This window comes from Cydia fagiglandana, chromosome 4 (assembly GCF_963556715.1).
Source record: "Cydia fagiglandana chromosome 4, ilCydFagi1.1, whole genome shotgun sequence".
NCBI classification, from domain to species: Eukaryota; Metazoa; Arthropoda; class Insecta; order Lepidoptera; family Tortricidae; genus Cydia; species Cydia fagiglandana.
Window position 1 is genome coordinate 8,859,397 of NC_085935.1, and position 27,386 is coordinate 8,886,782.

General features: G+C 36.9%; 1 protein-coding gene across 5 annotated transcripts in view; it reads left to right on the forward strand.

Annotated features, from left to right (window-relative positions):
* LOC134663648 (protein ultraspiracle homolog) overlaps positions 1-27,386 on the forward strand; it is a 55,351-nt gene that overhangs the window by 22,909 nt on the left and 5,056 nt on the right. For 4 of the 5 annotated variants that reach the window (XM_063520079.1, XM_063520075.1, XM_063520077.1 and 1 more), the window contains 4 exons: positions 10,673-10,877; positions 20,037-20,271; positions 23,547-23,685; positions 25,990-26,132. In XM_063520079.1, coding sequence (XP_063376149.1) covers positions 10,673-10,877; positions 20,037-20,271; positions 23,547-23,685; positions 25,990-26,132 — 722 coding nt within the window. The remainder of the gene's footprint in view (positions 1-10,672; positions 10,878-20,036; positions 20,272-23,546; positions 23,686-25,989; positions 26,133-27,386) is intronic. The other variant, XM_063520078.1, reaches the window with a different exon arrangement.

Genomic DNA, 27,386 nt, shown 5'->3' on the forward strand with positions numbered 1-27,386 from the left:
TAGAAGGGAAAGTTGAAGCAAACAGGAAGAGGGGAAGACCAAGGAGAGCGTACATGGATCAAATAAAGGAAAAGATCAAAGTCGTGTCGTATCGGGCTGTCAAAGAGAAGGCGGAGGACCGCCAAACATGGAATTTGCTCCACCGACAAGAGTCATACTCTTAAATATATGATGATGATCGTAAATACCTACCTATGTATTAACAAAAAAAAGTCACTTGTAATTAGTTACTGCCTTTAAAAAGTATAAGTGCCTCAATGTTATTAGACTTTTTGATTCTTTAAAACGTCTTTAGGTCAATAAAGCAAGTGAAAAATTATTAGAGTTAGACCAAGAAAAGTCTGCAGCAATTTTGACAGCCCACGCAGTGCAAGTGTTATTTATAAGTCATAATTTCATAGAAGTTTCTTCAAATCCACCTTATTAATAAGAGATTAAAAATATTGAAAATTATCTTAAAATATTTTAATCTAATATTTCATCTCATACGTTCAATAAGGCCCGGGACTAGACCTTTTTACCTGCACTGACAGTGGGCCTTCTTAGCAACAAGTACAAATTCAGAATAATTGGGAATAATAGAGAGCAACTGCTATTTTTGAATGCTGGGCCTTGTTACCCGCCGGGCCTCATATGCCTGCACCTCATCTACCTTATTTATTTGTTTTACAAGGGGATAAGTTGTTGATTAACCGCTCGTGCTAATATTGATACCCAAACAAGCGAAACATTTTTTCTTATTAAATAGGAGGCAAACAAGCAGACGGATCATCTGGTGGTTAGCGATTACCGCCGCCCATGGACACCCGCAACACCAGAAGGGTTGCAAGCGCGTTGCCGACCTTTAAGATGGGGGTCTTTGAAGGTTTGAAGGTCGTATCGGACAGTTCATTCCACAGTTTGGCTGTTCGAGGCATTCACAAATTCAAACATTCTAAAATTGAACCACGAGCGTAGTTAGTGGTTCGTAAAGTTGAACCTTGAGCGTAGTGAAGGTTTCAAGGGACGAAGGTTAAATAAAATTTTCACCACATCAGCTCGTAAAGGCGCTCTTGATTGTTCGTAACGGATAAGAAAAGTGGCATTTAATTTGATGCAAATTTTGAGTTGTTACCGTAGGTAAATTGGATCAGTTGGTTGGTAATATTGACTTTAAAATGATAAATATTGAATAACGTCAGTTTGAAATTGATTTTATGATAAAGTAAATATTATCGGAGATGATCGCTCTTAAAAAATATATGTCGCTAGTAATTTATAACCTAAAAGCGCCAAATTACGCAAAATTATATTGAAATGACACCTGTGTATTGAATTTGAAGAATACTTTAACAAGGGTAGTTATCTGTATGACAATGCACCTAAAATAATTTTCAAATGTATCTATTATTTCTGTACTTAACACTATAACGAATTCTACGTAAACGAAACCGCGGGCAATCCCTAGTACATATAGAAATAAATAAGGGAAGGTAAGTTTCCATTAGTGTACTGTGTAAAATAACTATTTACCATTGATAATAATTTTATAAACGCTTTGCGTATTTTTAAGGGCACCGCGCTAACCGCTAGCCCGCGACCGTCGATCGCTGCCTCCTGCCACGGCGCACAGCGCGGCGCGCACAAACGCCGCGCGTTTGAAATGTAACTTAATATATGCTCGGAATGCATACTTACGTATCAGTATTTAGTGTCGCCGTGATTTTATATTTCTAATCTTTTGTGTGAGAAGTAAGATCTTTATTATGACCGTGTAATATTAACTCTACAAACTTTAATTCAATATTGGCTATACTGCTTAACGAGAAATCAATATCTAGACAAGCACATTGTCTACATTTCTAACTTTTTACATGTATACTAAGTGGATAGATAATATCGTAATTTTGCAATATCAGCTACTCTAATTCTGTATTTTCATAATAATTCCTGTTTTTACGTTCACCAGAAAGCAGCTGTTCCAGATTTCTAAAAACCGAATAGTGTGAATAAATTAAAGTGTTATTGAATATGTTAAAGTTTTTTGTAACTTTAATTTTATATTTACATAGTTATTTAGCAAAAATTAAAAATTTAAATATGGCCGAACGCTCCACCTAAAATTTTCTAACTTTTTACATGAATGTTATTTAACATGCTTACAATAACATATCAAAAAAGAAAAAACTTTAATGTTATCAAAACCCATTTTTGTTCCACCGCTGGTCTATTTATAGGTATTACATACTCGTATCTATTTGGCTTAGATATTGGCTAACTTATTTGAAACTTAGCAAGGATTATGATTTAATTTGTTTGGTCAAAAAGGAATGTGGAATGTAACTTTATTGCGTCTCATAATTTGTCTTATACAAAAAGTTGGCGCCGGTCTGTTTCGAAAATTATCTTAACTACCGGTCGACTGTTTCTGGCTAAGTGAAACAGATGCACGACCTACAAGGTAGCTACAGTAATATTTAAAATTACGACTACGACATGCAATTCATTTTTCAAAAAAGACAATTTAAACACACACGACTTGTTAATCCCAGGGTGCAGGGTCTGATGACAGGTCGCATCCGATCAATTTTAGATTATTAGCTTTTATTTTAATTACAAGTTTCACTAAATATTGGGGTTGGGTCTGTAGCTTGTGCAGTACCGAATGCAATGGACAGTAACCTAAAACTTCCAGTAACATAAATATATTGAACTTGCAACTGTCCGCGTCATGCGTGGTATGATGACGACTGACACAAGCTATCTTATGTCCTTCCCTGGGCCTCAAACTACATTTATAATATTATAGTAACTAGAAGGGATTTCATTGCGTCGGTTATTGTTCGGAATGTAATGCTTACATCTTAAAAATTTGAAGGTCCCCAAATATTAATCAAGGCCCTTGTGAACAAATCTAGAATCTAAATGTATATTGTCCTAATTTCTGCTATTATTAATGGGTATCACAATTTAATTATAATGAATCCAGCTCTATTGTTTAGAGTTTTAGACTATTAGGAACGATCGTATCAATACCTTACAAAATCAATAAGGGCCACGTGATGTGGTTCCAAACTTTACAAACAAATCAAACAACTCCTATTCATCAACAAAATACTCTATAAGTCTATACCATAAACTAATTCAGACCAGCGAGGTAGGGTTGCCAACCGTACTATATTTTATAGTATTGTACTATATTTTGGCTCTCTGTACTATATACTTTTGGAAAAATATATAGTACCTACGCTAAATACTATATTTCCGATTAAATGTATATTACACTCATGTTTAGTATTTTATCTAAAAGTACTATATTTTTTTGAAATGCTATATAAATATACTATATTCCACCAAAAAAAAGTTGGCAACCCTAAGCGAGACATACAGAACTTATTAGATTAGAGATGTTTCGAGATGTTTCTGTAACTTGTAGCAAATACCAAATAATATTAACAAATACCTTATGAATGCCCTTGGATAATAGGCTTTTGTACAAGTATGTATACTCGAGAATGGTGACATCTATATTAATATCGGATGTATTACAAGCTCATGAGTCCAATTCAGACTTACATTTTGATATCTAAATTATTGCGCTTTGTTTTTATTCGCCATTTATTCGCATATTATAATATATGTATGGGCAAGTACGAGCGAAATCTACGCGGGAATGAGATCATATAGCCATCAAAACATAAGTTCGAATTGGCCTCATTGTCTTGTTTCACCTGTCTCAGTTATTACTATACATACTGCGACCTCTACCCGTACCACGAGTCACTGACAGTGTCAACACTGACATAAAGGTACGCTAACGTATACGTAACTTTATACTTTCTATGCATCTCGCTGGTATTGACATATTAGTGCTAGAGATTAAATTACCTAGTTAATTAACTGTACAAGAGGCAGTAAAAAGTTTGTCTTCAACGTTTAACTTGTTTAGGAGTTATTCAGTATCGACCCGCCCGGCTTCGCACGGGTTAACAAATAATAAACGAAAACCTTCCTCAAGAATCACTCTATTGATAGGTGATACCCGCTTAAAAATCCGTTCAGTAGTTTTTGAGTTTATCGCGAACATACGAACACACAAACAAACAGACGCAGCGGGGGACTTTCTTTTATAAGGTGTAGTGAATTGATATATTTTGATCGAATTTGGTAATGAAGACCTTAATATCGATTTAAAAATAATAATATAGTCATTCAATTGTTAGCGGCCAGACATCGTTATTCAGTTTCATGCTTCGGTTCTCGCAGACTTGCAAATGCATCGATTTACTGATATTTCAGGGATGATTTATTTTGTATTCGTTTGGGCATAAGTAACATTCTTGACGGATACTAATAGGGTTGTCGGACCCTCCGAATTATTTTACGTTACTCTTCTTACTATATTATTTGTCAAAATTTTCCTAAGTAAGAGCTCGGATCCAAAATCCAATATATGCTCTGAAAATAAAATTGGTGTTAATTTTTTTTATAGCTATACAAATTTAAATATATATTTAGGCTAAGTATGAGATGAACTCGGGCTTCGTGGGTTTGCTTGAAAATTCCTTATCATAAGATAAAAAATTTTTTTGTTTCTTTAGTATCCAATATCTCCATCTAACGTCACGTTTGACCAGTTTTTATGATTTGTTGTTATGCAGTAGTTTTTGCTTTAGGTATATTAGTTCGTTAAAAACATATTTCGCTATACAAAAAATATATCGGGTGGAACAGAACGAGGGAGTTTTATACAAACGGGGAATTGGTTAAATAAGCTACAAAGTAGGTAGCTTATTTAACCAATTCCCCGTTTCACTTATTAATCACGGTAATATTTCTAACCGTTTGTGAGATACAGTTTGTTAAACATTAGTGCAATAATCTGCATGTTTCAACCCTAGCAAGTAGATCCGAGCACCGAATGTATACCGAATGTAAAGTTAAGTTATGACATGTGTCAATTTATAACTTTGTAGTGACAGGTTTGTCACTGATATAAAAATATGTCATATTAATTATTTTATTTTTAATCCAACTTTACGATTATAATAACTCAATTGTAAGTGATCACTAGGAATACTTAAATAAAACTATCCTTTCAGCTCAGTCTCTAGAAATGTTACAACCTGTATAATAAAATCATTACTGGCGACTCTACGTCCACCCCCATTTATTTCGCAGTAAAGTTTTTTTATTTTATTTCTAATTTACAACGAATATTCAACCGCCGATCTATTATTATTGAAGATTGAACAGACGAAGAGAGACAGTTAGAGCTTCTTCTAAACAAGCTTCCTATGGCAACCTTCGGATACATAACCCTTAAAATACATGGTATACTTATCATTTGTATATCGAATTATAAAGTCGATTAAAAGACTATTTTAATATATGGCGGCATGTTTCTCTTTGTGATTTTCCTAATTGAGAGGCGCGGGCGAAACATACATCTACCTACACATAATAATCGGTGGAGAAAATTATAATTGCGTTTGTTTAAAATCTCTTTGAACTGAAACTCCATTAAGAAGTTAATTAGAGTTGTGTTCGGTTTTGCAAAGATACATCTGTGACAGTTGTTAAATTAGGTTTAAATTAGATTATTTCGCTTACCTATCATATCAAGGCTATTATATATTTTGTTGTCTTTTTAGGGTTTCGTACCCAAAGGGTATAAACGAGACCCTATTACTAAGACTCCGCTGTCCGTCCGTCTGTCTGTCACCAGGCTTTATCTCATGAACCGTGCTAGCGAGACAGTTGACATATTCACTTATATGATGTATTTCTGTTACCGCTATAACAACAAATACTAAAAAGTACGGAACCCTCGGTGGGCGCGTCCGACTCGCACTTGTCTGGTTTTCTATCTTTCTCAGATTGTGATAAAATTTGGTGAATACATATAGTGTCGATCAACCTTGCTCTTGAGGCTACCCTTCGTATGTCTAAGCACTAATCAGTGCGAACGAATTTAAACTTATTGTATTAAACAAAGGATTTTAATTCGTACGCACTGATCAGTGCTTAGACAGATGAAAGGTTAAGGAATGAATATGTAGTTTAGGCATTCATTGTCGACACCTATTCCCGCCAACCATACAACGTTAGGAAATATAATATTTTAAACTTTCGCGTTTTGAATACATAATATACATATTAACTCACATTATAGACGGGTCTAACGCGAATTATATTCAATTACCTTGATTTACCGACGTTTCGACACAGGTTTCACTGGTCGTGGTCGCGGCTGACTGATGTCCCAGCAAAATGTCAAAACAGAGATTTGTGCATCTACCCGACGAAAAGTGTATGGAAAAGTTTGGGGTAGACAATGTGGACATCACATTTTTAAACCACCCACCACACATAATGTCCCCACCCACCCGTCTATAATGTGAGTTAACGTTAGGAAAGTTCCTTAATTTACACACACATTTCATTCACGTAAATCAATACTTACATATATTGATTTTCTCAGATATGTTCTAGATTTCAAAACATCAACTTGTGTATCGAAATGTTACTATTATATGCAACTGCAGAAAAGAAATTCTCATTTCAATAATGGAATTTGTTTGTTGCTCGACGGATACATTAATTTATGACCCATTTCTTACCTTCTCAAGTGACAATCAGGATGAAACTCGCTAGAGACCTCATACTATTTTCACTGTGACAAGATACAAAATGGGCAATAAGTTAAAACTTTCGACTGTTCTACACGTTCCTTACTTAATATTATTACTTAATAGGTACGTCAATACGCAAAAATTAAGCGTACCCCGAATGGGAATTGATTTAAGTAACGCAAATATATTAAGTCCACTATAAAATGCCTAACGATGGCGCCTAAAACTGTGCGTGACCGGATACGCACGTTTTACCTAAGTATTTCCCTTTTAAATCAATCATATATTTTGAAGCGTTATAAAAATAATAAATTATTTCGTTTTCGAGGTTCATATTTCATGAAGTTTTAATTAAAACAATTGAAACCATGCACGATGGAAAGCTACATTTTGGTTTACTTTTACTTATTGAATGTTAAGGTGACATTCGAATGGCAACTGAAGCTGCATTATTGTAGCGGCATTACGCCGGCGCGGCATTAACTTATTGGGTTCTGTCAGCCTCGCACTGTCAATTTCCTTGAGAAAATTAGTGACTGATTGAACGTTCTATACGCGGCAGTAATGCAGCAACGAACGTAACTTAAAATGAGTGACGTTCGATAAAGGAAATTGACAGTGACATTGTCTACGTCAATGTCGCAGCTGAAATACCACAACAGTCGTGTCAACAGTAAAGCAGCTGCAGTGTCCAACCTACGTCAACGAAACGCGCATGTATCACCTATGGAGTTGCAGACGGCTATCTATATATATTTGGCTATATGTCCATAGGCTACGGAGAGGTCGTAAGCATACGGACCATAGGCCGTATGCTTGTTTGCCACCGACGTAGTATTAAAAAACATGCCTACATATAGTGACTATAAACGTCATTTACCTATATAACACTACAATGTTGATGTTTGAACTTGAACGTTTATTTTGCTATAAAAACAATTTCCCATAATGTCAATATTGTCAATCCAAAACCGATGCCAATTTCCATTTCAAAAGTAGACATCAATAATATATGTGAAGCTAATAAACTAATGACGTTTATTATATTTATAAAAAGATAACTCTATTTATATTTTTTCACCAAACAACTTACGAAGAGGGATAAAAATGTTCTCCTTTATTGTTGGTTTTATTATATTATTATCAACATGGGCGTCTTATTTTTCATAACATCGTTTGATATTAGATTTCCCCGAGCCCTCCCGCGAATAAACAAATTATTTTCTTCTGTAGCTCCGGCGTTGCCCGTCATAAGACTCCAGCAATATTTAATTTCAGCTGAACGGAATCATTTGAGGCGCTCTATTAATTTCTAGCTTAGCTTTTATTAAGTATTATGTAAATGGGTATTTATTTAGTTATCTACTTACGAAGTGGAAAAGTACGTTCATTGAATTTTTTTTATATTCAGTGTATTAAGTAAATCCTTCTGTTAGGGAATTGTACAGCAAAATATGACAACAGGATTTGATTCAATTTATTAAAACGCAGTTAGAACTATATAGTATAGGTATATTAGGTATAGGTAGTGAATAGTGATTGACACTTATTATCCATATAAAGTATCATAAAACATAATAACACTACCTACCTAGTCTGCGCTGGTAAAAATAAACCGGTGATATCCATAGATAGAGAATTGATGGTTATATGCATATTTTATTCATTATCATTTCATTCAATTGCCAGTTGAGATAGAGATTTTTCTAGCACGAACGAGGCAATGCTAGTGATTTCCTTCCGATATTTAGATTATTCTTGTTCATTTATTTCCAAATGTGGCCTTTGTATATTGAAACTAAACTTGTAAAGTTATAAGATAAGGTATCGATAAACTTAATATCGGAAGGAAGTCACTAGCGTTGCCTCATTCCCGCTAGATAAATCTGTATGTCTAGCCATAAGGCAAGCTTACTTCAAGCCTAAATAAAAACCTCGGGCATTTTATTTAAACATGTACCTACAGTGGCCTTCACAGTTTTTCAAAAATTTATATGTTCTTTCTACTCAGTATGGAAATAGGTCTTGGGACACTTTTTATCTCCTACTAATATCGAAAGAGCTCGTGATTCTGAGTAGAAATACCATACATTATTCCAAATTAATAAATTGTAGCGTACAACATTAAATTAGGTAAGCATGTGAAGCTGTAAACACGTGTATTTAAACCCGTACGCATTGCCATACAAGCGTGTTTTTGTGAACAAAGGTGCGCGGTAAAAGGCTTCTATTTGTATTATGGTTTCCTTTCTAATGCGCTTCAGAGAGGGTGTGTGTTTATTTCCTTTTTGTGCTCCATTCTGCAGCCCTCAGACATGTGGACCAGTTTTGTCGGTCCTTTTGCCGGCACCGATACATTTTTTTTACTTATTTCAAAAACTTATTTGTTTTGCACAAATAAAATGACCTGCCTGCCGGTTGCTCGATGCACATATTTTTTAAATGGGCTATTTTTTAACACGGTTCATGAAGGAGTTAGGTAATGATTTCGATTTATGTCTATTTATTAAGCACGATCTGAAGCCCAAATCGTCCAATTCGTCTTGATTGTGGTGTCTGATTTGTGTGATCTACAGAATTAAAAAATGTATATTTGAACAGGTTGGATTACGTTTACAATTCATCTCGAAAGTTTTTTTCTAGTTATATTTAATTTACGTTTGATATTTCAGATATGAGTCAGTAAAAAGTTTTCTCATTCATAATTTAATTTTGAAGGAGCGTACGAAATTGCACACCTACATCTGTTGGGTTTCTTTAGCGGAGTTGCTTTAGTTAGAGGTCGTAAAACACGTCTCAGTAATTTCATTTAGAACATTTCTATGCTAAGTGCTAAACTGAGCTGAGCCTCAATCTCGCAATTTATATAAGTACGTAAAATCATCGCTTAATGCTAGTAAGCCATATTTTGTTATGTTTATCAGATAAGTTTGTTATCAATGCATTTTTACATGGTCGCCGCGACCGGGGCGTGTTATCTTAATATTCTGAACTGCATTGTTATCGAATATCGGTGCCTGATGATGACGTTGGGTCGAAATTTCGCTTAATTTCTAGTAGTTTATTTATACACAATAACATTTTGATTTGTTATTTTGACATAGCAGACTTAATAGTAAGAGATTTTTAAGATGAGCGATAAGATCTAAGCTTTCATGCCTGTTGAAGATTCATATAGGAATGTTTTGTTTGAACTCTTTAAATGTTAGTAATGTTACGATTTTATCAAAAATTGTACTATCCAATCGGATGAATAAAATTTATTCTGTAACAGTTAATAGTGTTAGGAAACTTAGGAACTATCAGGTGGTCTTGGGCTTCGCTGGACATCTACTTGGCTTAGAGCAGGAATAGACAACCTTCTTTGTGGCTCAGCACAAGAGCGGCGCGAATACAGTTAGAAAAAGACAGCGCAAGGCATACTGAAAAATGTTGTCATTAAATAAAAAAAATATGACGGCACCTGGAAAGTAAATCAACGAGTTCATTCATTATGTTCCCCCACTCCTCTGGCTTGCAGCTATTTCGTTTGCCACTCCCGGCTCGTACATCACCTTTAGTAGGTATAGTTGACGGAATATAATTTGCACCCACCGTTTCACCATAAAATTTATTCTAGATATAATATATTAACTCAACGCAAATTATATTTCGACACTTAAGTATAAACAGTGATCAGACAAATCATCGCAAAACCATCAAAAATCATTTATATCTCAAAAAAATAGGGCAAGATTTATTAAACTCATATTATGTACCAGTGTATCTTTATGAAATTTCCAGATTATATTAAAAAACTGCAGTTCAAAATTGTATCATGTTCCATACAATATTTATTTTTGTGATAAATTGTCCGACCTCGGCTTATAAATTTTTAGAATCTGTGCGGAAGGAGAAGACTCGTAGAGTGTATTGGATCCCATACATTTCACGACTCTTCTCTTTCCGCACAGACTATACTCTATTGTCTAATTTGTTCGACTATTGTCAAACATAACGGTAGTTTTATCAAAAGTATTTCTCCAGCCAGTATGCTTACCTTATACATTTTGTTGCAGGGCTTAACCTGGAGAGTGGGTTCATGTCGCCCATGTCCCCCCCGGAGATGAAGCCCGACACAGCCATGCTGGACGGGCTCCGGGACGACGCGACCTCGCCCCCCACCTTCAAGAACTACCCCCCCAACCACCCGCTCAGCGGCTCCAAGCACCTGTGCTCGATATGCGGCGATAGGGCGTCGGGGAAACACTATGGAGTGTACAGGTGAGATAGCTGAGTAGTTAGGAATCTTTCCTGCGGACAATATAGTATAGATATCATTTTGGACACATATTCCCGATGCTTCCAGCATAGCTACAGCGTGTAAGAAGTAAAAGTGTCGAGGAAATTAAGGTTTAAAGTCCATTTATTTTATGAAGTCCACAAGAAAGCCACATAAAGCTAAGTCATATAATACAAACTTGACCCCACTACAGTACACTACAGTAAAAGCTACCAGCCTAAAATTAGTAAAATTCCTCAGCTCAGTGACAGTGCGCAGGCTTAGCAAGCTATGGAATATACCAGAGCAAAGTATATTCTCTTGTTCACGTTCCAGCTAGATTTACTACTTTGTTATATTACTGTTGCAAAATATAGGTATATCAATATCAAACTAAACAGCTTCCTAGTAGCTTTCTGTTTATCTCTCGGGAACCGTCCACATTTCTGTGATAAAAATATATCCTATTGTATAGTCGCCCGACAAGTTACATCCCTTGGGTATGTGCATATTTCCGGAATGAAAACTACAATGGTGCTCTGCGGCTTATACATTATACGTATGCAACAAAACTATGTCAAATACCTAATACTCAGAGTTAATTTCGAATCATGATGTAATGGTAAACATATTGCATAGATATGCAGGAATTCGACAAAATTAAGTTATGGAAATACCGAGTCTGACCGGACTTGGTCTTGATATTTTAATACCATAACAAATATAGCTAAACGTGTAATCAATATTATTTTAATTTTATGCGCATAGTTTTTCATTATGGCATCATCGGTACATACAGGCGCACTTAATTGACCATTTGCAGACCCTATCTCGTTACAATAAGGTTTATTTTAGGGTTCAGTTATCTGTGTCGTTGGTATATGTTTGTGGACCGATTGCCAATCATTGCAGAAGTGGCTTTAATATATTGGGATGACTAATGGCGCCATGTTTGGTGGGATTCTTCCATTGTGATGAGACATTGCTCATTGCTATAATTTTGAAAACAGACCTGTATCTCTAATACAGCGACTTCCAATCTTTTTATGACCAAGATTTTTGCTGTGATTGAGTTCTAAAGAGTTAAAGCCTCCAGAAATAAGTTAGTAGATTCGTAAGGATATGGCGTGGTGTCCAGGCTCTCGGGTATTACCGATTGAGCACTATACTGGTCTAACGCAAAATTATATTAACAAATCTATCGGGGTGTGTAATGTTTTTAATAACAACTTTCATTTTACATAATTTTCATTTTACATAATTCGAAATGCAGAAATGATTATTTAGTATAAAAACAAAATGAATAAGAACAAATTGCATAATTTCAGTAATAATAATAATTCAATTGCATAGTAATGTATTAGCATAACAGGCAATCAGTATAATGATTAATGATCACTATTTATACTATTTAATGCTCATAACGTTCCTTACCCATAAAAACCAAGTTCATAATCTATACACGCCCCACTGCTGGGCACAGGCCTTCTCTCATGATCGACAGGGGTTAATCGTAATTCCTATTATTCCGTTAAAGTCATATCATAAAACAATATACAATAATCAATAAACTGCGTAAAACGTCATGTTCTATAAGACTGTTGTACTCTCCATTTTAAGAGGAAGTCAGCAATCAAATTATCGTCACAGGACTGGGTCGCAAAACGAAAAGCACAGTCATTAGCAGCTAGACAAAACATTACATAAGGAGTAAACGCCGCCGGCTCATTAAAACGCAGCCGTGCGAACGATATAGGTGGGCCGTTTGGCATACCTCCACTTCAGATCTTACGATCCTACGGAAAACGCTCGTTACGTTCGGCTAGTAAACAAACACGATATGCATTTCACTATGTTTTTTCTTTGCCAACATACATAATGTCACTTTTGTTCTTGACAGCTTCCTGATCTTTAGGATCGCATAGGTACCAATAAAAAAATCTGTAACAAACATAAGAACTGGGGCATGTAAATGTTTGTAATATTGCCTGAGGAAGGTTTGACGCCCTGGACTGGACTGATGAATAGGTTTTTTCCATTGCTAATTTGTGTGCATATTTTTATTTATTCTGGAACCCACGTAGGTATATCCAAATTTTATCAAGATCAGTGAGAAGATTAGGATGTCATTGAATTACAAGTACACGTGAAGAATAATTTTAAATATCTGATTTTAGCTTGAATAGGTATCGTATTTACAACGTGACTTACAAAACATGTTTATCTCGGAATAAAGCAATTCCAATTCAAACGTGCATTCTCTGTCTATAATAATAGTCATTGAAATTGCCACTGAAACTTATTATAGTTGATGTGTATTGGTCTGAAAGCCTTTTACCAAGAATCAACATTAGATGGTAGCTCATAAGGCTTGTGTATATTTTCTACACCACGCTGTGTGTGTATAGCACCGTCTAGACTAGACACTACAGACAGCTGTGTACATGTACAATTGTACATTCGATGTCAAAAATATTTATACATGTTTCATCTTATCACAATGGAATAAGGTGCAAACGTATAAACGTATATTTTGTGCTCGACTGTACATAAATAGATAAATTGCAATATTACAAGTCTGGCGTATAAAATGATAATGGGTTATGGTTATGGCTATGGCATGCGCAAAATTAAAGATTTTATACCTTGTTATTGTTTTTGTAACGCTTTAATCGGATTGTGAGGGGCTCCGAACCGATACGCGTATTCAATACGTTTGTTTCCAACTTCTACTTTATAGAATCTGAACTTATACATTATTAAAGCAATTTACAATTCTATCGACCGGCGGCCGCCTGTAATTCCATGCATGAGACATTTTCTTTTCACCTTGAGATTTTTTTTATGACGACATTCATGTTGTAGAAGGCCCGGAGTAAAGTTTTGATGGTAATATATATTTTGAATTCGCATTTTAAAGATTTGCTCAATACATAATCAAAAGATCCTTTTAAAGTAGGTAATACTTCTCTTTCCTCGTAAAAGTCGTCGTAATAAATCTGAGTACTGCATTAATCGTAGTGCATCCGATTTAATCCATTAAAGTGCTTGTAATTGTACAATTGTTGTGAAAATAGTTAACTTTTAATTCGCGTTCATAAAACTTAAACTTGCTTCTCTGTCTTAAAGCTAATGCAAACGTTTTATACCTTATAAATAATTATAGTCTGGTTTTATTTTTCATAAAATCGATTTCGACTGGCAAATCATATTACTTTTTGGCAACCGGGTTTTTTAACCTAATTAAACCCCGCTGAATCCGAATTTGCCGGTTGCTCGATCGAAATCTTAACCGGAAGTGAGATATTTGACATTAAAGGTCCCTTTTTTTAGTTTTTCGTAAATAACTCTTAAACGGTGGCGCATAGCAAAAAATGTTGTATAACATAAGTAATCTGCATAAAATTGCCTACAAGAAAGATTCAGTACAATTTTTCGCTAGGATCAATATTAAAAGAGATATTAACGCGGGAAATTTAATTATAATCACTTCTAAGGTCCCTTTTTTTAGTTTTTCATAAATAACTCATAAACGGTGGCCAATATCAAAAAATGTTGTTAAACGATAATAATCTACACAAAATTTTGAACAAAACAGATTCAGTACACTTTTCGCAGGGATCAATATTTAAAAAGATAATAAAGAGGGAAAGTTCTAGTCTAAGGAATTCTAAGTTTCCTTGTTTAATTTATTCGGTAATAATTTGAAAAGTATGACTCATAGCATTAAAAATTTTATATATAAATAATAAACATAAAATTTCCTACAAGAAACATGTAGAACACTTTTCGCTAGGATCAATATTTAAACAGACAAAGCAGCGGGTAAGTTATAAATAATCAATTTTAAAGTCCCTGTTTAGTTTTTTGTAAGTAACTCCTAAACGGTGTCCCGTAGCAAAATAGGTTTTTAAGAATAAATTATCTCCATAAAATTTCCTCCAAAAACTATTTGGAACACTTTTCTCTAGGATCAATATTTAAAGCGATATTAAAGGAAGAAAGTTAATTACAATCAGTTCACAGGTCACTTTTTTTTAGTTTTTCGTAAATAACTCGTAAACGGTGGCCCGTTGCAAAAGAATATTATACATAAACATTAAACATTAAATTGTCCACAAAAAAGGTTCTGTACATTTTTTCGCTACGATCAATATTTAAAGAGGTATTAAAGCGGGGTATGTTAATTGTAATCAATTTCCAGGTCCCTATTCTAAAATCCTGTTGGGGTCGGTTCAAAAACTAAGTAATGTCCGACTCGCGCTTGAATGCATATTTCTAATAGGTTTTCCTGTTACCTATAGGTAAAGAATTATTTTGTATGTTTTTTTTTTTAATTTTAGACCCAGTAGTTTCGGAGAGCCCCTCCACCCGAATCTCCGAAACTCCGAAAACTTACAACATAGTTTTTTTTAAATAAGAAAAAAACTATTTTGTAACTTTTGTTAGACATATGTAGTCAAGCGTGAGTCGGACCAATTACTTTAGTTTATGATCCGACCCCTACGGGTTTTTTAAAGGCAACTCACTCGCGTTTCACATTTAAAAAATACATTGTTGAAATTTGGGTAATGTACGGAACCCTTGCAACGCGAGTCCGACTCGCGCATGGCCGGTTTTTTCCTTTTGAGGTACGGAACCCTAAAAACTAAAAAGAAGTGACATGTGAATTGATTGTAATGAACTTTCTTTCTTTAATATCGTGTCAAATATTGATCCCAGAGAAAAGTGTTCAATATGTTTTTCGTAGAAAATTTTATGCCGATTATTTATTTACAAGAACATTAAGAACTTATTTTGCTATGAGCCTTATTTTACGAGTCATTTAGGAAAACCTAAAAATAGGGACCTGGAAATTGATTACAATTAACTTACCCCCTTTAATACCTCTTTAAATATTGATCGTAGCGAAAAAGTGTACAGAACCTTTTTTGTGGACAATTTAATGTTTAATGTTTATGTACAATATTGTTTTGCAACGGGCCACCGTTTGCGAGTTATTTACGAAAAACTAAAAAAAAGTGACCTGTGAACTGATTGTAATTAACTTTCTTCCTTTAATATCGCTTTAAATATTGATCCTAGAGAAAAGTGTACCAGATATTTTTTGGAGGAAATTTTATGTAGATAATTTATTCTTGAAAACCTATTTTGCTATGGGACACCGTTTACGAGTTACTTACAAAAAACTAAACAGGGACTTTAAAATTGATTATTTAACTTACCCGCTGCTTTGTCTTTTTAAATATTGATCTTAGCGAAAAGTGTTCTACATATTTCTTGTAGGAAATTTTATGTTTATTATTTATGTATAAGATTTTCAATGCTATGCGTCATACTTTTCAAATTATTAACGAATAAATAAAAACAAGGAAACTTAGAATTCCTTATACTAAAACTTTCCCTCTTTATTATCTTTTTAAATATTGATCCCTGCGAAAAGTGTACTGAATCTGTTTTGTTCAAAATTTTGTGTAGATTGTTATCGTTTAACAACATTTTTTGATATTGGCCACCGTTTATGAGTTATTTACGAAAAACTAAAAAAAGGGACCTTCGAAGTGATTATAATTAAATTTCCCGCGTTAATATCTCTTTGAATATTGATCCTAGCGAAAAATTGTACTGAATCTTACTTGTAGGGAATTTTATGCAGATTACTTATGTTATAGAACATTTTTTGCTATGCGCCACCGTTTAAGAGTTATTTACGAAAAACTAAAAAAAGGGACCTTTAATGTCAAATATCTCACTTCCGGTCAACATTTCGATCGAGCAACCGGCAAATTCGGATTCAGCGGGGTCTAATTAGGTTAAAAAACCCGGTTGCCAAAAAGTAATATGATTTGCCAGTCGAATCAGGAAGGAGAGCGATTTTGAATTTTTATGTCTAGTCTATTACACCATCAGAAATATAACCATCATACCTATGAGTTTTATCAAACAATGTTCTAAAATTAATTATAAAGTTTTGTATGTTACCCTTTTGAACTTATCTTCTTCTAACTTCATTTAGGGCCACTTGCACCATTTCCAATAACCCTGGGTTAGCCGTTAAAACCTGGAGTTACCATGGTTACCAGCACAATTTGACACTGGGTTAACGGTTTAACCGCTTAACCTCGGGTTAGTGGGATGGTGCAATTGGCGCTTAGTGAAATAAATAAATGTGTTTTTATTTCAAAACAAACTTAGAAAAAAAAGGTTAGCTTGGTGATATTTAAATTTGCCCTTAGACCTTTAGAATTTGACCTTACAATAGAAAAGATTCCTTTTACGCCGCTTTACCTTTATTCAACAATACAAACACAATAGCAATATTTAGGAAAATTGCCGCCTGAAGGGAAGGGAATTTAATACTTTCCGACAATTTCAGTGGAACCAAAGTTATTTCACCAGAGATTCAAAATTATATAGCGACATTAGCGACCCGCGCTGTCTACGCGCGGGTTAACAAATTATACACCTAAACTTCCCTGAAGGATGACTCTATTGATAGGTGAAAACCGCATGAAAATCCGTTCAGTAGTTTGCGGTTTTATCGCGAACATACAGACAGACGCGGCGGGGGACTTTGTTTTATAAGGTGTAGTGTACATTATAAATTTATTCTCTAATGCTGACATGAAATAACAGAGTACAGAGTAGAATAGTAGAGTGAAATATAGGTACTCGTTTCGATTTCTTATTGACAAGGCGCTATTCAAGTAGCCGGTTACTGGACATATTTCTATATTCGTACATCTATTACCTTTAATAAATAACGATCGCAATCAACTTCCATATTGTTCCGAATTTACCTACCTACCTTTATGGATTACATGGCACTACAACAGATACGCCACTCACATTAAAGGCCTGTGCACACCGGCTGCGTGTGCGTGACGTGCACGTGCGCGTGCGGCGTTATAGTATACAGATCCTTATAAGAGACGGCACACCGCTTGCGTGACGTGTGCGTGTGCGGCTCCAACATTTTAGCGCACGCACACGCGCACGTCACGCACACGCAAGCCGGTATGGCTCGGCCTTAACCCGAACCTTCCATTATAAATAAAATAAAATAAAACAAATGTAATTTATTATCGGGCAACTAAGGCCTATACATATCTTACGAACTCAGTAAACTAACGTTACATACAATACTAAAAAACATAAAAGCTTAAAAGGCGACTCAGTGTTCTGTTGCGTCGCATGTTTCAGTGTAGGATTAGAAAGATTCCCCGGAAACGCCGAAATCCCACAGAGCCACATTCTTCGGCCAGAAGTCTGCGCTCGCGATGGTTATGATGCAGGATGGTGGTTGATTATGTGAACAAATGTCCACCGACCCGACGGGCACTTGTCCGTGTTTTTACGGTAGTACGGAGGCATACTCGTATCTAGTATAAAATACATAATATGTATATGTGTACTCGTAAACATGTTCAATTGGCAATGGCACACAGAACGCGTGTGCGCTATTTATATCACGAAGCTTTTTTGCGAATAATACTATATTTATGTAGGTATTATCTATGACCTAATCCCGTATTAGCTGTTCATATATTTAGGTATATGACGTGGGCGTCAGTCAAATATTGTATGTTTGATATTTACTGGCTGTCTTATTTAATTTCGTCTACTAATACTAAATAAATAGCTAAGACTAATATATAATAGTATTTAAAGAATCAAGAAATTTGAGTACCTACGAGTACATATTACGTAGCTACGCTCACATAGAATACAGTATATTATAAAGCAATAAGTCTACGTACTCTATGTGCATTCTGTGATCGAATTCAAGTCATGCCATAAAACAGCGGTCGGCAACCAGCGGCCCGCCAACCTCTCGCTTGCGGCCCGCGAACCTCCCTGGTTATTTTGTATGTAGTCACAAATATTACCAAAGTGCGGCCCGCGTCATCTTCGTTAACTATTATGTGGCCCTTGGCTGCTAAAAGGTTGCCGACCGCTGCCATAAAACATCAGGTCAGGATCTTGGCCCGGAACTTGCCTCCTTGGCTGTACAGGCCCGCCAAAGATATTAGCACTTAGAGTGCATTCACGCAAGATGCATCATACTAGTATTTAATTGAGTAGTGCATAAGTAAGTACTCGATTAATTCGTCCGACCAAAAATTTAAACTGTCTGTGATTTATTTTTAAACGTCGGTTAAATAATAAGTTTTTTAATTAGGCTGCGTTAATTACATCGTAAAGTGTACTTGTAGAGAGTTTATGGGCATACTTATTTTTGAGTATCACAAAACTGTGTTGAATTCAGTCCAATAATTAAATATATTTTATTTATTTAAAACCACATAAATAACGGCAACGGCTCTTACGAGGGTGGACATATCTCGCTATCTCAATAACATGGTGTAGGTAAGAGTTGTCATTTAAATTCTCAGAAGTGAAAGTTTTTCTTGATAATCATCAACGTTCTTGCAAAACCCGCGTAATGTCCAAGGCTTTAATGAAACCCAGTCCGAGATGGTGGCGTCTGCGCAATTTACGTGTTGCAAAAAAGATCCGCGGTTCGGGCTGAATGCTAACGATGAGTTTTCCTCGTGCTCAATTAATCGAATCAATTTCACACGATTCCCCATTATTACCACTATTAATATACTCAATTCGCAGTACGCACGGCACTATAAATTGTTTTCGTTTTGCATTGTTGCCCGTTTCGTTGTTTCTCTTCGACTCGTTTATCTTTTTATCTCAACCAATACCGGATAGGATGGGTTTTTTCGAAGCGGTCCACGAGATTACGTGACGACTGCAGCGTACGCAATCAGTCCCAACCCTTTTCAAACCGGAGATGATTTAATTATTTTAGGGTACCGTTCATTTGAACAAAAATGATATTTTTTTGCATAACATGAGGCCACATGCGCTGTTGGCACGATGGTCGACCGGTGTGTTTTGAGGCACGCAACCACGCGTCGTATAAAAACAAACTACATAGCCTTGTGACGGCGGTAATGAATCTTTTAGATATATTGTACATATGATACTCTTAAATCGTCGAGGTGGCTAGCTATTCACTGTGCACTATTCACGTCCCACATGGCTTATGGATTTGTAGGCACGCAATTTGAACCGCATTCGCTAACTAGACTCGCGGTGCTTTTGTTTTTACCGGATTTTCTAATTAGTGTATTCCTTGGTTCCAGTTGCGAAGGATGCAAAGGCTTCTTCAAGCGGACCGTGCGCAAAGACCTCTCGTACGCGTGCCGCGAGGAGCGGAACTGCATCATCGACAAGCGGCAGCGGAACCGATGCCAGTACTGTCGCTACCAGAAGTGTCTGGCGTGCGGCATGAAGCGCGAGGCCGTGCAGGAGGAGCGGCAGCGCGCCGCGCGCGGCGCCGAGGACGCGCACCCGAGCAGCTCGGTGCAGGTAAGCGATGTATGTAATATCATCTATATCACACTCATTTAACTATACATAATCATACTTTTTACTTTAGCGACTACTGAGAAGTAAGGCGGTCCTTACACTGACGCCACATCCGGTGACCGATAACGGCCCGAAACTCGAAAAATATAACTGCAAATTTAACTTTAAATCAAAGTTTATGTTCGTTAGCCGCTCTATCAGTTGCAACTTGCAAGTACATAGTGCCTCCCTCAAGGATCTCTACATAACACTGGTCTAGCGCTGCTCTCCTCTAACAGTTCCCTGCGGTCTTAATTAGACCATCAGTCCACTTTATTGAGCGTCTTATAATATCCTCTCAATGTCGCCTCTATTTACTTACCTATGCATAGGTACTCTACGTAGTGCTCTTGCTCCAACGAATTAGGTATTTAAAATATATGTATTATGTATACACTACAACTCGTATTTTTTATTTTCTAAAATAAACTTTTAATGTTATTAATATACTCCAATCTGATAAGCTTCGTTCGGTACGAGTGGCTTGTTTAATGAAGCTAAATTCGAATTTATATTATTTCTTTTCATAAAGGGCATTGAGGCGTTATCTGCCTTCATAGACTAGGAATCCTCTAGACCGAGTTTAGAGCAATTATTTCATGAAACCGATGATGCCAAAAATACGGGGGTGCGCGGGACGAGGTGAGCGAAGTCCCGTGCCGTGATTGGTCCGTTCAAAGACACGGACGTCACACACAAGACACTTTCGACTCGAACATGGTGTAAATTTACCGTATGCGTGGCAGAGGGGTTAGCGCGACTATGTACAGTCTGGAGGATGTTTTGTCTGTGTCTGCCTTAGGCGCTCGGCGGGTGCCGGCCCTAACAAAATAAAAATAGAGTTTCAGTGTTGCTTTTCGCCTAAACCAACGGCTCAAGGTTACTAAAAATAATTGGGATACTAAGTAAAGTAAACTTCATTGTGTCATCATTGTCATCAACATTAGGTATGCTTAAAACAAGAAAACTTCTTAGATGTAATGTAATGTCTCATAATGAGTCATTAACGAAAGTATTATATGAATAAAGCGGCCCGTGACGTGTTAAAGTAAGGCATATTTAAAAATCTAATTTGTTGTCCCGTACCGTACTCGCCATCAGATATATCGGAGCGGTGAAGGTGTTCACAATATGTGAACACACAACTCTAACGCCTAGACAATAAAGGCGTGTTCAGATATTTGTGAGCGCCTTGATCGCTCCGATATATCTGATGGCGACAGTACGTACGTACATGTCATGTTTCTAATTTTACAGGCGCTACAAAGTTTTTTAATTATCATTAGATGTTATGTTTGTTGCCTGACTGCATAGTTCTTTAATTTTAATTTGAGTAAGTACAATGCGGAAGAATAATTAATTAGGTGACCTACTAACCCGCAACCTGGATCAATTATGTGTTTCCAGTTTCCAGTGAGAGTGACCAAATGATTACGATTATTTGTTGAGTAGAGAAAAAATAAGCTAATGTAAAAATCAGTCTCACGAGTTTGTTTCAAAGAGCACTTTTATGTTACCTGTCTAAATTGTACTTTTTGTACAACTGCGCTGCGGTTTGGTGTCCCTGTCACAGCACATTACTTTGATTTCGTCGTGTACTCATTAGTCGCGTTGACTAGACTAGAGCAGCCATTCTCAAAGTGTGTTCCGCGGAACCCTAGGGTTCCGCAAAGCCTCTGTTGGGGTTCCGCGAAAATACTTTTAATAATAAGATAAAACCAGCACCAGGTATATCTGGTCCACAGTGACGAACGAAAATGTATAATTCGGGGTTCCGTCAAATATTTCGCTTTCCAAAAGGGTTCCGTCACCAAAAAACTTTGAGAACCGCTGGTCTAGAGCTATACAGATATTAAAAGAAAATGTCTTGTCATTAATTCGTCTTAGCAGTATACAGATACTATATTCAGACCCAGATATATCAGACAGATACTGTATTTAAATATTATATTTTACTGATATTCTACCCGTTGTTGGCGAAATAACTTTCAATTAAGTTTGTATATTTAAATAGTTCTCAAAGCAATTAAAGACTCGTATAGCTTCTAGTAATTTCTCGCGTATGTGCAATATAACTTTATCGTTCGCTTAGTTTGAGCAAGTAAAGTACCTTAAAATCCCACAATATGTGCATACGTTTTATAACTTATGCATAAAATATTAAATTGCTTTGTCTATAGTTAGACGAGACTGCGGTGACACTCAATTTGCATATGATAAAATAAAATAAAAATAGCAGTAAATTGTGTCAGAGATGACTAAAAGGCTTGGGCTCGCAGGCATAAATTTGTGTTAATAAATAAATATTATAATATTCAGTGGCTTTAGTGTCAGCGCTTGCGTTTCGCGTATGATAATGACTTCGGTTACCTACTTATTTGTAAAATAATTTTAATTGATGTAGAATCCAACAAACACCCTTGCGTTCCCTCAGGCCTTGGACGGTTTTCGTATTCGAACCTTAGGTATCGTAGTAACATTGTACTGACCAAACAAAATACAAATCAGCTAATAAATAAAATAAAAACCGCTCTGGACCTTCGCAACCGCCCAAACTCTACTAATATAATTACCATTTGCCTAATAAAATGACTGCCAAAAAGTTTACTTAATTAGTAGCAATTTACCTTTACATGATACATTATTGTGTTAACTTTGCGACTGCTACTTACTCGTGAAACTTAAAGCTGTAGCAAACTATGCCCGAACAAGGGGCCTAGCCAAGATGCCAGTCGGTGATAGAAAACGCCAATCGAAACAAAATAGTAGCATCTGTCATCTCGGTACATGTTTTCGGTTTGTTTGGCGTTTGTGGATCTACGATTGTCATCTTGGCTAGACCCCTGTCGCATGTTTTAGTTTATTCTTTACATATAAATCCACATATCGCTTTGAATTGTTTCTAGTGGGTAATTTCCAGTAAGTCGAATTGATACATTTGATATTAATAATAAATCTAATACACATCTATATAAATAATTGCGCCGGGCCCTACGGTAGACCCGAAAGAATAATGTATAAATATAACACTAATTTATAATTGATCAAAAATCGAAATGAAAAATCCTGATTAGTGATGAGAGAAGGTAGTTATGTCGGCAGTCTAATCTTATTACATTTTAGCGTTAGTTTTTGCTGGTATAAACATAGTGTTAGAATAAAAATAATAATTAAGGATAACAATCAGAAACCCCGTTTTTCTAGTGTAACGTATATGCTTCTCATATAACTTGTATATTGTGCAGGAGCTGTCCATCGAGCGGCTTCTGGAGATGGAGTCTCTGGTGGCGGACCCCAGCGAGGAGTACCAGTTCCTGCGCGTCGGCTCCGACACCAACGTGCCGCCGCGGTACCGAGTGCCCGTCTCCAGCCTCTGCCAGATAGGTAACGTGTTTACTATCTGTAATGTATACGGTTCAAACCCCGGCTCGTATAGTCGTAAAGATATGTTTACACATTTCGACTTATTACAAAGGAGTAAGGTGCATAAGTGTTAACATATCTTTGACGTCGACTGTACTAATGACTTTTTCGGAACTTATGTACGAAATATCATTTGATATTCACCAGTCTCTTTTCGGTGAAGGAAAACATCGTGAGGAAACCGAACTAATCCCAATAAGACCTAGTTTCCCCTCTGGGTTGGAAGGTCAGATGGCAGTCGCTTTCGTGAAGACTAAATTGGTAAAATTCGTGTCTAATAATAAAATTTACGAGATGGATCTAATTTGCATTTAGATATACTAAAGCAAATTAATTTCTTTATTTGCAAAGGATTCATAGAAAATAGCAGCGTATTTGCTTCATAACGAAAAACTACCTTATGTCTATTTCAATACGTATAAAATCAGTTTAATTTAGAATTAGAATTGTCAATTGACTATCATTACAGTAATCTGGCACGCTAATGGGAGGCAATTTAATATAGCTGGAGGATGGGAATTGATTCGTTTGTATATTTTATTATACATCCATTATATAACCAGGCCGCGTAGCCAACCTGCCAATCGCTAACGCTCCGTAGCGATCGAAACGCAACTGTCACACTTATAAGGAAGAGTGATAGAGAGACAAAGCGATTCGATGGCGAAGCGCAAGCGATTGTCACCTTGGCTAGGCTGCCTGTATTACTTTTGTGCGAAACCCGTGATGAATTTAGTGGGACGTTTAAATACGTACCTGTAGGTATCGCTTTCTAAAGGGACCTGCAGACTTTGAAACGATATCTTGTGATTAATGCATTTACTTTATAAATGTATTAATAAGAAGGAAGAGTATGGAAATAAATGTAATTCAATTTGTAGGTACCTACCACATATTTTAACCGAGTAACTTAATTCACTCCCGCATTTGTTCGTTCCTCCTAGGTGTGTAGGGTCCTATACCTAATTTTGAATACCTATGCAACAAATACGAAAAAAAACAAAATCACATGTTATATTGGCCGTTACGTATTTGTGACATCATAAATATTTATAAAGCGTGTCCGACAACACAACGGAACAATAAAAAGTATGAGTGTTGACAAAAAAATTAAATAAGTAGATCAATTCGATGACGACAAAAAGTTGCGTTATTTTTAAGGGATTTTTCCTCTTGCTTGCCAAGTCGCGGAGAAAAAGTGGAATGTAGGTGTTTGTTATTCTGAATAATGTTTTAGTATGCTGAATCCTCTTCGCTTTAGTTTTTAATGGCCCCGATGGGCAGATAGCATTCGTGACCTGTTAGGGAAAATCACTCTGTTTTGTTTAACTTAATCTTCGTACCTAAGTACCTATGCGTGCCTGCCATATCTGTTGTTATTTTTGCGATAATAACTGGCAAGTATGTTAACGAGACGATGCTTCTGTTAAACTAATTATAATTATTATGGGTACTTGTACTTGAGCACGGCGCAAATAAACCACACCGCCCGTACTGTCTACCTTTTAGTAGACATTTCATTACGCTCATTATAAAACAGGTCAAAAGTTGGTAAGAAATTAATGCCAAGGACAAGTCAACAGCTACATGACTGATTGAAATTCAAGACGTTTTGTGCGTATTTATAGGTATATCATGTTTACTTTTTAAATTTGTCTTATTGATTGGAATTATTGGAAAGCCAGTTCCAACTTTTTTACACCCTTTCGTTATACGACATTCCTTTGTAAGCACTCTTAATGCACGAACAATAATGATTGCATCAATAAATTGCTCTGTTAATTATCTAGACTAGGATGATATTTGAATAAAAAATATTTTGGCTTTAACCCAGCTGAACGACTTCTTCGCGGATGAAGTCGCGGATAGAAACTAGAAGCGTACACATTTTCCAGCCTTATTGGGTCTCTATTGTTTCCCATAAATATGTAAGTCATAATTTATTTTTTGCCCACCTTTTCGTTAGTCATAATTTGATTTTTCTCAGTTACGCGGTTTTTTTCAGGATTGCCATGGAACAAACCTAACCTAACCTATCTATAGGATAACCCTGCGAAGATCTTGAAAAGTTAATGGTTTATGAATTATGACTAATGATAATCTGACAATCATTATGACTTTCAATAATTATGTCATTTATGTCAAACAAAGAGATTAGAGCCTTATTAGTTATTACATCTGAAAGTTTATACTTTAGTGACTTTAGTATAAACTAATTTCAAGTATGTAAATAGTAACCCTATAGTAGTAATAATGTGATTGCAGGCAACAAGCAGATAGCGGCGCTGGTGGTGTGGGCGCGCGACATCCCGCACTTCGGGCAGCTGGTGCTGGAGGACCAGGTGGCGCTGATCAAGGCCTCCTGGAACGAGCTGCTGCTCTTCTCCATCGCCTGGCGCTCCATGGAGGTACGCCACAACCACAATGTTGCAACACATACAAGCAGATAGCGGCGCTGGTGGTGTGGGCGCGCGACATCCCGCACTTCGGGCAGCTGGTGCTGGAGGACCAGGTGGCGTTCATCAAGGCCTCCTGGAACGAGCTGCTGCTCTTTTCCATCGCTTGGCGCTCCATGGAGGTACGCCACGACCACAATGTTGCAACACATACAAGCAGATAGCGGCGCTGGTGGTGTGGGCGCGCGACATCCCGCACTTCGGGCAGCTGGTGCTGGAGGACCAGGTGGCGCTCATCAAGGCCTCCTGGAACGAGCTGCTGCTCTTTTCCATCGCTTGGCGCTCCATGGAGGTACGCCACGACCACAATGTTGCAACACATACAAGCAGATAGCGGCGCTGGTGGTGTGGGCGCGCGACATCCCGCACTTCGGGCAGCTGGTGCTGGAGGACCAGGTGGCGCTCATCAAGGCCTCCTGGAACGAGCTGCTGCTCTTTTCCATCGCTTGGCGCTCCATGGAGGTACGCCACGACCACAATGTTGCAACACATACAAGCAGATAGCGGCGCTGGTGGTGTGGGCGCGCGACATCCCGCACTTCGGGCAGCTGGTGCTGGAGGACCAGGTGGCGCTCATCAAGGCCTCCTGGAACGAGCTGCTGCTCTTTTCCATCGCTTGGCGCTCCATGGAGGTACGCCACGACCACAATGTTGCAACACATACAAGCAGATAGCGGCGCTGGTGGTGTGGGCGCGCGACATCCCGCACTTCGGGCAGCTGGTGCTGGAGGACCAGGTAGCGCTGATCAAGGCCTCCTGGAACGAGCTGCTGCTCTTCTCCTTCGCCTGGCGCTCCATGGAGGTACGACACAATCACATTGTTTGTTGCTTTTGCGTGAACCTTTTGGTAATGAAATAAGGTCTTGTATTAGACACATACTTAAGCGGAGTTATATCGCGGTAGACCCGTTTGTACAATTAAATATGTGTATAAAACGCGAGAGTTTAAAGTGTTATTATACCGGGTGTGGCCTGTAATATGAGCAAAAAATTTAACTGTAGGCTCTACTCCTCACACTGACCAACATTTGTTCAGCTACTTTTAAAAATAACTTGTGGTTTGAGTTTTAATACAGTTTAAAGTTTATTCTAAGACGCAATGTATTGCGAATTTTGTTATGTGTAAGGCGTGACAAGCAACGTCAATCACAATGATATGGCGTGACGATGGCGTCCATTGAAGATAATATTTATTTTGTATGAAAA